The sequence below is a fragment of the Apteryx mantelli genome, chromosome 2 (genome assembly GCF_036417845.1).
Source record: "Apteryx mantelli isolate bAptMan1 chromosome 2, bAptMan1.hap1, whole genome shotgun sequence".
Classification (NCBI taxonomy): Eukaryota; Metazoa; Chordata; class Aves; order Apterygiformes; family Apterygidae; genus Apteryx; species Apteryx mantelli.
The window spans coordinates 148051280-148064832 of NC_089979.1; the positions used below are offsets into that span (position 1 = coordinate 148051280).

General features: G+C 35.0%; 1 protein-coding gene across 1 annotated transcript in view; it reads left to right on the forward strand.

Annotated features, from left to right (window-relative positions):
- The window catches only part of MALRD1 (MAM and LDL receptor class A domain containing 1), a 303969-nt gene that overhangs the window by 95003 nt on the left and 195413 nt on the right, over positions 1-13553 (forward strand). The window contains exon 21 of the mRNA XM_013949322.2: positions 140-317. Within this exon, the coding sequence (XP_013804776.1) occupies positions 140-317 (178 nt within the window). The remainder of the gene's footprint in view (positions 1-139; positions 318-13553) is intronic.

Consider the following 13553-nt stretch of genomic DNA (forward strand, 5'->3'; position numbering starts at 1 on the left):
TAATTTATCTCTAAAGGAAATACTATGCATATTAGTTTGAATTAATTTTTATTGCCATGTTGTTTATTTTATCATAACATCAATTGATGATTCCAGTTTTTTTATATAAACATGAAGTATTCACTGTTCATCTCTAAAGCTATGGAAGTGTGCAATTTTGAAGATAAAACCCTGTGCGGATGGTATCAGCCAGCCTTAGAAGAGATGTCAGAATCTGATTCCATCCATTCCACAAATATATTCCAGTGGGGACTTGGAAGAGGAGCAAATGTCTTCCCTGGGCAAGAAAAACACAGCCCATCAACTGATCATACTACGTAAGTAAAAATTTTTCAGTTATCTTTCTTGGACTGTATGTGTTTGGCCACATATGAATTGTCACTCGGAAAATCTCAGCTCAGTTCACAGTATTGAAGCAGTTTACTGATTTATTAATGACATGTAATTAACTGACAATCAGTGACCTAAATATGCAGGATCGATATCAGCAATACAACAGATAAATAAAAATACTAGATACTTACAGAATTTTAATAACCAACTACAAATTTCAAAACACCCTTCTATAAATAATCCCCCAAAGTTCTAATACCCTCTGCCCCAGAGTAATATGTGTGCAGCCTCTCTCCCAGAGGACGGGTGGGATACAAGTACACCCCTGATCCTTTTTGTGAGTGCGAGTTTTGCACATTCCTCCTGTTTGGAGATGTAGCTGCTCTTGATGTGTATATATGCCTACACTCTGCTAATGCCCATGCCATGAGAAGACAGTCCTCCTTGCACCCATACTCTCAGCCTGCTAGCTGGATACGGGCTACTCATGCATCCAGTGGGGAGGATGCTCTGTCTGGTCTATGCAGTGGTTGCAATGCCAGCAAAGTGACTTCTGGACTGTCAAAACTAGGTTTTGACTGCTGCCGTTTCCAAGCCAAGGTCTCTCCCCACTATTACAAATTTTCATGCTTATTTTATACTTCTGTTCAAGCTGATTCTTTCTTTGTTTTGAAGCTTTCTTTGTAATTTTCTGTTTCTGTTTAGTTTGGCTGATGGTCATCATCACCATTAACATAATCAGTTTTGGGCAAATGCCCTTTCAGACACTTCCATTCACACACACAGTGTACACTCCCTTTCTTACTAGCTGTTGTTATCCAGGACATTTTGCCAAGGATGGACAGTACAATAGGTCTTGTGAATTCTGCTATTATTTAATAATTAACTTAGTGCAGTTCTGAAACAACTGTAATAAGAGTTAAATACAGTTTAGTGGATATTTGACTTTTTTCTGATAAATTATGTCACTTCGTATTACTGCCCTACCAAGACTTTCACAGTATTGCTTTTCTGTCTCTAGTATTACTATTTCCAACAAGATGTAACTAATTGTTATTCCTTGCGAAAATATTACTTCTAAGATCATTGATGGAAGCTATGACTTCTTGCATCAAGAGTCATCTCCTAGAGTGCATGGAGAATAGAGCTGGGTCACATTATTCTGTGGAGCATTTTCAAAGAGAAATATAGGTAAGGTAATGCTGGACTATTTTAATTTGAGTTGATATATTTCAAAAACTGAGTCTTGGCCGATTTTTTTTAAAGTTTCTTAAATATTCAAATGACTCATTTTGAAATGCACAAATTGATCATACTGAAAACTAAGACCATATGTACTGCCTTTTCTGTCAATATGGCAAAGCTACCAGCATACCGTACTTTTTGGTAACTAACAATATCTGAAAGTTGTAAGCTTTTTAGCAGACTCTTCATGTCTAACACTTCAGTTAACAAAGCGAGTGAGTGTTTCGAAAACTCAGTCAATGTGCAAACTTTGTGTATCTAATTATGACTAGATACAGGGAAATATTTGCATATGTACTTTTAAAGGCTGACTTCAAAATTTGATTCTAATTCCCTTTGCTTATACTGAAGAGAAAGTATGGTAATTTTTTTTCTCTTTAAAGGAAACAAACAAACAAAAGGAATAGAATAAGTCTAAAAATCTACAGTCCATCTGAAAAACAGACTGTGCAGAAGGCAGCTTGGAAGCCTGGCTATTTGAGTCAATTAACTCACTGTGTAGAAAATAGAATGCTTAGTTTTTACCCATTCTGCTCATTCTAGTATTTTCAGCAATTGCGATAATGGTTTTGAGTTAGAATTTTCCCTGATACTAATGGCCTCGTCAAAGCATTTTCATTTACCTTGACTTTTATTGTTGAAGGAGGAACATCTAATGCTTTGGTATTGAGAGATTTCTGGTCTCTCAGTGAAGATTTCTAAATCAGTTTTGGATTCTATATAGTTTCTTTATGATAATTACTAGCTCCTCAAAAATTTTCATTTGATTTGACTCAAAGAGAAAGAAATAGTTTTTCTTCACTGAGATTTGGCTTTACCTGGTTTAAAAAATATAAGAAATATAGTTTTTAAAAAAGGAATTAATGCAATTTATATTCCAGTTAAAGATAACAGTTAAGATATATTGAATCAAAATCCATAAGTGTGACTAGCAGATGTATTTTTAAGTACAGACTTCTTTCAGATTCATACAACTTCAATTCCATCAAATAAGGAGCTTTCTATAAAGCATAAGAGATGCTCAAAAACTTGAATGGAAAAATATGTGCCTATTTCAAGTGTTAGGTATGTTTACTTTCTGTGACAATAGGCACAGAGTGCATAAATGGACCTCAATTTAAAAATCAGTTTAGCAGAGGAGTTGCTATATTGCTACTAGTGTAAAATGAGATTTATATTAATTCAGCCTTGATAATATTGCTATCACTTTAAAAGAATCAGCTTAATATGTTACAGTTGGATTGAATACTTAATTAAAATTACCTCATATTTCCACTGAAAAACCCAACCACAAAAATCCTCATTCAACAACAGCAAAATAGAATTTCAGTACTACTCAGTTGTTTGGATCTCTAGATTTTGTACATAAAAGAAGCTGTATTCCATTAAAGCAAAAAACTTAGATCAGCTGTCAAATCTTTCACTGACTGCTATTTAATTGTTATATATTAGCTGATACAAGCATTGTATACTTATATACTTATATACTTATACTTAGTAAGTCCTTTCACAGCATTTCCACTACAGATACGCATTGGTACAATGATACATGAAATTGTTTTACTGTTTTTCAACAGATTTGGGGGCATTTGATGCAACTAACTGTATATTAAAAAGGACTGATGCAAAGAGAAAGGGAATGATCTATAAAGCTGCAGTTTTTAGACAACTCCAAAACGTATTGCTGTTGTTGTGATGTTGCACATTAGATGTAATTTGCTTTTAGTGTTTCTGCATTCCCCCTTGTTTATTGGACTACAGAAGAGAATGGGAGCATGAGGCTTCCATACTATAGCAGGAGACACATAGCAGTGCTTTTGTTGAATTGAAACCCAGAAATGTTGTATATATTTTTCCCAAAATTTCCATGGAGATAGATGAGAAAAGCTGTAATACTGGATCCTGTGTATTTTCATTTTATAGTAAAGTATGCTGAAGTATGTGTAGAAATGATCAGATTCATCCTAATGAAAGAACATACTGCAGTGCAGTTTATAATGACTTCTTTGAGCAGAATACCTATGAATAGCTGGAGATCCAAACCCTCTGCTTCCTATGGAGTACACATTTGGGCCAACCTCACGTAGGCTGACAAATTGTGAAGTGGAGGTGGGAGCCTTTGAACCTGTAATTACATTAATTGAGTGAAACTAATGACTTCAGAAATGGAGGGGAGAACAACTTCTGCCTGCATATCTAACTCGAAGGCTAGGTGAATAGAAGCCATTATTGAAGTCTTCCTGGCAGCCCAACTGTCCTTGGCTTGGTTGCAAACTGCCTGACATAGATTTTGCAAAGAACTAGGTACCATTGGCATTGTGCAGTGAAATGACCATCACCCATATAAGAATCTAGAGCTCTTGTAGCATTCTTTTAATACTGCTTAGCAGATGGGACTTTCCTATTTCAAGTAGGCTTCTAAATGTTCTAGTGGTGAAAGTACTAATTAGTATCCCTTAAATGCATAAAATAAATATAATCAAATGGGTAACTGCATATATTAATTTTATTTGAGAGAAACTGATTGTGCTGCAGCAAATTCTTTGAAATTGGTAGTGATATCTGGATACAATTGTTATTTGAAAACATTGTAGGCACTTAATATGATAGTTCACACCCAAATATGTCATCAAAATGAATGAAGCAAAGGCAAAAGGGATATGAAACCAAAATTCTAAGCTCACATGGTAATTATTGCTGTGTAATTGGAGCTCCCTTGATAACTGTATGTTTAGCACATGTCTCACTTTGGTGACTGCTTTTCAGACAATCACTATCAGAATTTAGCATAGGAAAATTTCTGGAAAAATTAGAGGCCAAAATAATGTACTTAAGCACAGCATTTTTTTCACCAGTCAAGAATTGTTTTAAAGTTGAGAGTCTAAGAGCTTCAAAATAGGTGAAAAAAATTATAATCTCACAGGAAATCACTCGCGTAAAAAATTTTGGAAAGGAGAAAGATAAATTTAACTTTTTGGAGGGGTTCAACAATAAAATGAAAATGCAAAGAGGATACATTTACACCCTAATAGTAGTAGTACCCATTGTAGTCTCATCTCTCTCTCTTTTCCTGTCACTTCTATTTTTCATAGTGTATTTCATTTAGCTGATACAACCAGTAGCATCCTGATATTACATTACATGTGCAAAATCCCCTTGTTCTGTGCTGTTGGCCCTGACAGAGGTGAGATAATAATGAAATGCATTTTTGGGTACATGACATGCTACACAGTCTCCAAAATGGCAAAGTTCAGTTAAGGAATACCTTGTGTGAAGGGGATAGAGACCTGATCAACTATGAGCTGCGAAGTGTTGCACACATGCTGTTGAGACAGGCTTACATGCACAAAGTTTCATTTGCAGCATCCACAGCTGATGATATGTATCTACTCTAATGGTAAAATCTTCTTTGTGTAAAAAGGGAGATAGAAAAAGAAGAAAAACTATCCCTAGTGCCAGCCACAAAGAGGTGCACTGGATTTCTTGAAATATGTCCTTGGCAATTCATTCTGTAATAATTTTTTATTTAATTAGGAATTTTTCAGAGAATAATAATTCAAATAATCAATGTTCAGAAAACTGAGATTTTCCTCTGCAGTCTTTTATGAACAAAGTGCAACTTAGTATAAGCTTGTTCTCTAAGTGGCAGTTAAATACGGACTAATTTGTGCAAGTACTTCATTGAGGTATTAACAAAGATCCACAGATGATAAAACACTTTACTGTGCACCCTGGTAAATATCTGTGGTGACAATAAGGTAAGTAGTAAGACCATAGCTGTTAGACATTTGATACTAAGCAAAAATGTAGGTACTGAGGAGTTTTCTACAGTCAAGTGCAATTTTATATTGTACTGTAATGCAGGAAATGGCTAATTAAAACTAACGTCCATTGTGATTAGAAGTTACAGTGGTGTTTTCACCTCAGACTTGGTCACTTGAGAAGGAGATTCACTCCTATTGTTTCCTTTTGCCTTCAGCCTCACAGGATTAGCAGAGATATGACAGAATGCTAATGAGGTTTGGCAGGTTCAGAGGAGTCACAGAAAAGCCATGAATTAATCTCAGCTCTGTGTCAGTCAGAAGCCATCAGCCTACAATATCCAATAGAGAAAATCCAACTAAGAGCCACTAATTGTTGTGTTACGATCAAAACATGGAATCTTTTATCTCTCATGCCATTTGTTTTGAGTGCTGTTTGGTATGCTGCAACGCTTTTAAGTCTTATTGTTAAATCTTGAGAGAAATCTCCAAGAACAATGACACTGACAGAATAAAGCAAAGAAGGAAAAAGGGATTAGGCTGGTTAATAAACTGCTAATCTTTGCTGTACTGTTCAACCCTAATGGCTCTTATTTGCTTGCAGCTAAGTTTATTGGGCTTTAGTTTTGGGTATCAGCTGTTCTGTGGTTCTTCTCTTTTTAGGTAGACTCAAACCAACAAGACAGTTTCTATTGTTAAAGGAACCTGTGCTGTATGCAATTTTAAAGACACACACGTATGGCTCAGAGAGTCTGGAGATTTACAAAATCTGCAAATGCATAATTCATACAGAAAGACATAACTGTATTTACAGGAGTGGGCAATGACATGTTTTGTCTGAGCAAGAAATCTATGTTTTCTGAAGCAGTTGTTACTACTTCCAAAATGTTGTTCTGTTGAGCTAGTGTGAGAATGAACATAGGATTCAAAATACTTAATCAGATTTGTGGTTCATACAGCATTGTGCACTTTCCTCTCTGACTGTAAACTGTGTGTCAGTGCTGCAGTTCAGGTGTGATTAGAGCTGGTGTGGATACACCTACTCCAGCTTTATTTTAGTAACCTATGTGTCTGATTGCTGTAGTATGGCAGTGTGGCACTCAGCACAGTATGCAGAATTGCCCCAGGATGCTAAGCAAAGACTTGAGTGGTTGCACCTCACTCACCTATTCTGCTGTGATTATACTGTATCTCTAACTGACCTAAAGGTCCTAATTTACATTGATAGGCAGCCATCTTCCAGTCTGTTCTCCAAGTTTGTATAGCCCTTTGTATTCTTTTCCCCATAGTTAAATAATACTGCCAGATGAATCTACAAAAAGTAATTAAGCCTCATTTATAAAATTCCAGTTTCTCCTGCAAAGCGTTGTTCAAAATTTCCCTTGGACAGTGTAGATGTGCCTTTTGTTTTAAATTTTTGTTCTATCAAGAGATTTCTGCTGCTTTTGACCTTTTAGCAAGGGATACATTAACAGAGCAATGAAATTCTTATACACCTTTTTTTTTTCTCTTGAATTTCTTTTGAAAAATTCTCTGAACAAGTGCTGCTGTGTAATCAGAGCCTCTACTTTGTAGAGGCAAGCCCCAAAGCAGCTTGAATGTGTTTAAAAAATATGGGATTATTTTTAAAGAACTGATGGGCATTAATAGAAAGCTGTCTGCATTCCAACAAAAAGAAAAAAATAGCAGTTCCTGAGAAGAAATATCATCTTGAAGGCACAAACCAAACCTCAATGCAATATGCCACAGCAAGTGCTCACTATATCAATTCTGTGTTTGTCATTTTAGATGGATGGGTGTCTGAGGAGTTAGACATATTCCACCATAGTATATTTATTTTGGACTTGTCATCTCATTCTGTTTAGGCTGTGCTTTTTTTTTTCAAGTAAGAATTGCTTGGAGACACTGTGAAATTAATGGCAATGCATTTAAAATGAGTCTTTTAGTGATGGAGAGTGTAAATGATACCTGTGAGTGCTATGGATAGCTACATTTAAACCTAAGTGGAGGAAAAGCATGAGCTTTATGTAGTGCTTTTACACTCCATAGATCTGTTCTCAAAAGTATTATTTCTTTAGACAAATGTGTGTGTGTGTGTGTGTGTGTGTGTGTGTGTATATATCTATCTCACTTGGGAACCTTATTCACAGTGAAGTGAAAGATAAAATTAAGTCTCATAGGCTCCACAGCTTTCTCTAAGAAAGTGTTTATAGTACTCTCCAAGAAAAATGGAAAATGAAAGGAAGGGGATGCTTTATCTTTGTAAAGAAGAGTTTATTCAGCATATTCTAGTATATATATGTATCACAGGCTCTGTCCTGTATTGTGTTTATATGCATGCAGTTCTTGTGATTCTTCTTGAATTGAACTGGTGTATGCTAGGTCAGAATAAAGACTTGAGTGCATCTAGAGAAATAAGGTAATAAAAATCTTCAATTGCACTGAGCAGACCACATTGAATATGCTCCTACCTTGAGAGTATCAAGTAGCATAAAGATGATTATAAGGGTAAGAAATTTTATTCTTTAATATCATTACTCTCCAAAGCTGGACTGTCAAATTAAATTTATGTTATAGATAGTATCAGCTATTGGGCAAGTTGATCTAAAATCAATAGTCCTGGGTGACTCCATATTTCGGGTCCGTTCATCCCCTGCAGACTACAAAGAGACTTGTGACTGTTCTCATTTTGTTTTGTATTGGAAACCTTCGATTAAGTCAGCCGTTTGAGCAAAATTCCTAAGTGACTGCCACATTGAAAACAAAAAATACATTGACAGTTATAGTTGCTGACCTAGAAACAGGTAGAACTATCAGTCAGGCACTGTGTTTCTTTAATCTTATTAGATGAGTGCAGATACATCTATATTTTCTACATTTACACAGCAGTGGTTCCTATAAGTATAGCTTTTCTTACAATCTGTCATTTATTTCTGACTGTCCCCTAAACTAGTTTCATTTGTGGCTACTGAAGACAGTCATTTGATATGAAGTTATAATGATGTATCATATATAAGTCCTAACTAATCATATACAACAAAAACTGAGTTAATTTTTATATGTTTATATTAATACACATTTTCATCTTTTTTCTTCCTGCTTTAAAATCACTTTCTGAGAATACCTAGTATTTACTCTGGCTACCTCCAGTAAATAAAGTGAGGATGGTCACAGTACACTCTCAAAAGAATTCCATCATGACACAGTGCATAAGGTTTCTGTACTCTTCTCCTGTCCCTTTAGAATTGGAGCCATAAATTCAGCTATGAATATTGGGTGATTCCATAAGCATTTAGAAAAAATGAGCCATCTTCAATGAATAAGTCTGGAGTATTATCAGACTTCAGGTTCATATTATCTTTTGGCTTGTCATAATCCATTTGTCAGTGTCTGCTTCTGTCTTTAGTGTCAAAGTTCAGATGAAAGTCTACGGAAAAATAATCTACAAGCATACATAGCTGTCAGAGTAATTTAGTTAATACACATTAATATCTCCTGAAACAATGTGTTGATAAAGAAAGCACACTGAAGATGCTGGAAACTGTACTTTTTTTTTTTTTTTTTTGGTAAAGCAGTCTTTGCACCGTGAGTTTAATGAAACTGAAGCAAATATTGTAATACTTTTGGGGGAAAAAAATGGGGTGAAAAGTGTGATGAAAATGTCCAAGTTCTGCACAATTCATTTGGGAAACAAATGTATTCATATTGCTCGTGTGTCCAACTTAAATATGTAGCTGTGAAATACTAATTACTTGCAAGTATAAGCTAATGGTCAAAAGTTACCTGCAGGGTGATATCAGATAACTAGTCCATTTCAAGTAATTATAATTTAATCAAAACTGGTTTTGCCCAGAAAAAGAGAACTTATTCAAAGTATTTTTAAACTCTGTGTATTATGATGCCAGACAATGGGATTCATCTTATAATGAAAATAGATTACTCTGTGAAGAGGTTATTCCTTGTTCATGAGAAAGCTGTTACTAGCACATTTTCTTTCTGGAATTCATATTCTTTTCTCTAAAACAATGACATAAATTGAACATACTAAAAAAATTTTGTAGTATAATTTGTGTCATGGTGAAAGAACTTAGCACTTCTTTGGAGCATGTTTGTTTTAGAATTTTGAGTCCAAGAATTTAATAATAAATATAACGCACTCTGATTTAGTGCAAGAATTCCTCCTCACATATATGGTGATTTTCTTTGAAACACCTTTCTAATCTCAGTGTCAAATTACAGGTCTCAGTATGTGGCGTGTGGTTTGATATGTTAAGCACCTTTGTTTCTGTTCAGTTTCAGTTAACCATTGAAACTCAGTATTATATTTTTGTGCCAAAGTTTAGATAGGTTAGAAAATTTTGTCTTTAGGACTGTGTATTAACATCCTTGGACCTAATCCCATTTTAAATGTGTTTAGGAGAAGGTGCTGACCCTGAGATGTTAGCTGGGAAATCATGGGAGATCAAAGAACCTTCCTCAAAGAGACTAGGCTTTCACAGTAACAGGTGAAGATAATTTTGCAAAACAACTTTGGCATGCAATACAATGAGTAAATAATGAATAATGCAATAGAGATATAAAGCAGCAAATTTGTATGCCTTGGTGATATGTATGCAAATAATGATTATGTAAATATAGAGGAAAATAAAAAGTGTAAAAAGAAGAAAGAGTGATGCTTACAATAAAGAGAAAAGAGAGCCTTAAAGAACAGTGATTTTTCTGTCCCTATTAGCACAGAAACCTTACTTAGTTCTGTAACTAAGCTTTAGCAAGGCTTGAGCATCTGCAGATGCAAACCTCTGAATGAACATTGGTCCAAGGACAGAAGAACGCAGTTGAGGCACTGGAGATTTTTTTATTATATTAATAAAGTAAAATAGCTTAACTAGTGTAAAGTAATTGCATATAAGCCCACTTTTTATATAAAGTTAAATAAGTTAAAAATTAGGTTTATTAGCTATTTAGCACTCAAGATTTTTTTTTTTTTTTTTCTGAATCTTGCCTCTGGATAGCCCTGGCTCATCTGTTCCCCAGTTCTGGTATTTTCTGATCCTGTAACTTCCACTTAACCTAACTAGTGCTGAATTGTCCTAAACTGCCTGAAGTAGTTACTCATATATTATATGTACTAAATTATTACTTATATTCTTGTGTTATTCTATCTATAACTGCTTATCACATATTTCTTGTAATAGCTGATGCTAAATACTATATTCAGGCCTACTAAAGGAATTTGGATTTAGTGATTGGTCTACAAGACATGTGAAATAAACAGAATATTAAAGTTTTAACTAGGCTCTAGAAGCATAATCCTGACCCTAAAACACTGAAACCCCCCCAAGTCTATTGGCATCCAACAGTTAACTGTCTATAAACACAGCCAAAGGATAGCTCCTGTAACAGGAAATAGCTCTATTATATCCTTTGGAAAGGATCCTTTTGCCTTCTAGAAAACTTCCTTCTACTTGGTTATGGTATGACAATTATATTTTTTGATTCTGAGTTCTTTATGCATGAATGTTAAATGTTTGTGGGAGGTGACTATATAACAGCACTTTTCAAATCATGGTAGAAGAACTTACCTTTTTGGAAATTACCACTGTTTGAACTTAAATTTATCACATATTGCTTAAAGTGAAGAGCTACGTTCCTGACCCGCGTTTACTTTCAGTTCCTTTTTAATTACTTGAAAATTTTACAGAATGCTTAAATTTCATTGAAGAAAAGCCTGTAGTATTTTATTTTTTTCTTTCTAGATGTTAAATACAGGTTTGAATTATTGCCTATTGAAAACTTATTAATAGTTAAGCAGTTAGAAGGGTTTCATGGAGAAAAACTTCCTGTGATACAGGCAATAGAATTAATTAGATTATTGGAGTTCATATTGTCATTTAAGATTACTTAAAATTACACATTTCATAACATTTTAATTTTGCATACAGATTCTTTTTCTGCAATAATATCTTCACAGCTGCAATTTTTTATTCAGGATAAAGCCCTACTGAAGCCAATGAATATGTTATGTGCAAGTCATTCATTGCAAGACCGGGGCTGTAAAAGATCTGTTCACATATTATGATCTGTAACAGGCCGTCCTATATCATATGAAAAGTATAAGGAATCAAACTATTTCTGGTGCAGACATTGAATATCTACCAAACACAGATACAAGTTAAGAAACAAGTTAATTTTTATCTCATTCTTTTCATAAAGCTTGTCATGCTCTGGCACACTTCCTTCAGGTTCATGGACATTATGCATCTTCACTAAAACCTTGGCCACTGTCCACAGACTACCCTCTACTTCTTACATCATATGCAACCTTTTGGCTGAAATAATGCATGTAATGGTCAGTGCACTGAGTAGCTGCTGCCCAGAGTATGAGGAAGGCGAAGAGTGCTAAAACATTAAGCTGTTTTCCCTTCCTGATCAGAAATTTTTTCATCATCTTTTTGTGATTTCTCTAGGCAGATGCAATGCTGAGGGAACTACTAAGGTTTTTGTTTTTTACAGAAGGTTTACGCTTTTATGAGTGCATTTCTATATTGTTTCTACTCTCTTTTTCAGTAGTTTTTCCCCACCTTAAAGCCATATTTCAAGTAAATGGGGCTATAGGCACAATGTGTACACTACTTTCCCATTTTATGGTTGATCCAAGAAGTTACATCAGACCTTATATTTACATACTAAAGATTAAGCCTAGCTTATATCTTTCTCCATTTCCTTGTGAATACTGCCATAATAATGACTTTTGGAGGCTTTATATTTCTGTTGCAACCTTCGTCACAAATGCCAGAAAGTGTAAAAGGTCCTTTATAAAGACTTGAAATATAGACTTTTATTTTTATATCTACTTAAATTTTTACCAGAATTTTCTTATCATATGGTCCCTGACACTATAAGCAAGAAATAATAGGAATCAACATAAAATGAAGCTAGAGTGATGGAAAGGTCAAAGTAAACAGTTTACTACCATTTTGTGTTGAATATAACAGGCATTAAAATGCCAGTACTGTAATCTGATGACATACTAAAAGACAGAAATATTACACCAATATGAATCATTTTTCAAAAATATGGCTGTTAGGAAGAGAAGGGGGAGAGTTTTAACTCCCTCTTAGCTTATGAGACAATAATGTCAGAATGTTGCTCAGAAGTCTTTTGATGCAATATTTTCTAACTAGAAAATCACAGCTAAGCTGAAACTGAAATTCTCTTGAAAGCACCTTAACTTTGGCAAAACTTCTGTCAGGTGGTTACCGAAGTTCTTGGAGGAGAGGGAATAGATGGAGGAGAGAAGATACTGACCTCCCTCAGCCCCACTACCCCAATAAAGGGTTTTTGGGATGTGGTAAACGCAGATTGAAACCACTGCCTTGACCGATTCAAACCATGAACTTAAGCTTTGACGGCCTACACTCTGCTGGTATGCCCAGTACCTCTTGATCCTGCCACTTTTGTCAGGACAGTGCTGTTTTTCATGCCATCTAGAGCCCTACTGTTTTTGACCATTAGTTTGGGATTTCTGTGTGCGCAGAAACCCATAATAGCCAGGTCACTCTGACTAGGCAGACCCTGGACAGATTGTGTTGGAGAGCTAAAGAATCATGGTTTAGATACATAATAGCTCCAACATGTCTGTGGGTCTCTGACTTGCTATATAAGTGCTGTACAACCTTTATAGACATATATATCCAGGAAAAATAAAATGAATATGGGAGCTGCTGTTTTTTGGATTTCAACCTTTCTAGTACAGTGTGCAGACCATTGGGGTGCTTATTCCTCTAAGGAAATTGGAATTTTTATTCTCTTATTTGCCTCTTTTGTTTTCTCATTATCGCCGAGAATTGGAAAGAAATCAGAACTCATTTACAAAATGGAGATGTTGTTTTCCAACCAGATCTAGTTTTCATTCTAAGTGAACACCAAAGAATGAAGTGCATTTGATAAGTCCATCTAGGCACTTAAATCAGAGATTCTCAAACATTTTGTGGAAGTCGCATAGATGAATTGACACATTCAAAACCTGAGAGATTCCTATTTTATTTGAATTTTGAAGTTAGGTGTCCATCACTAAATTAAATCAGATCTTTCCCTCAATGCTAATTCCCAGTTACCATATTCAGTTCCCTTATGCTCTCCTGAATGCTTGAAGGGGGAAATACAGCTAGGATACTTCTATGTAAGCCTGTTCTTAGCTAACTGCGTATTAAA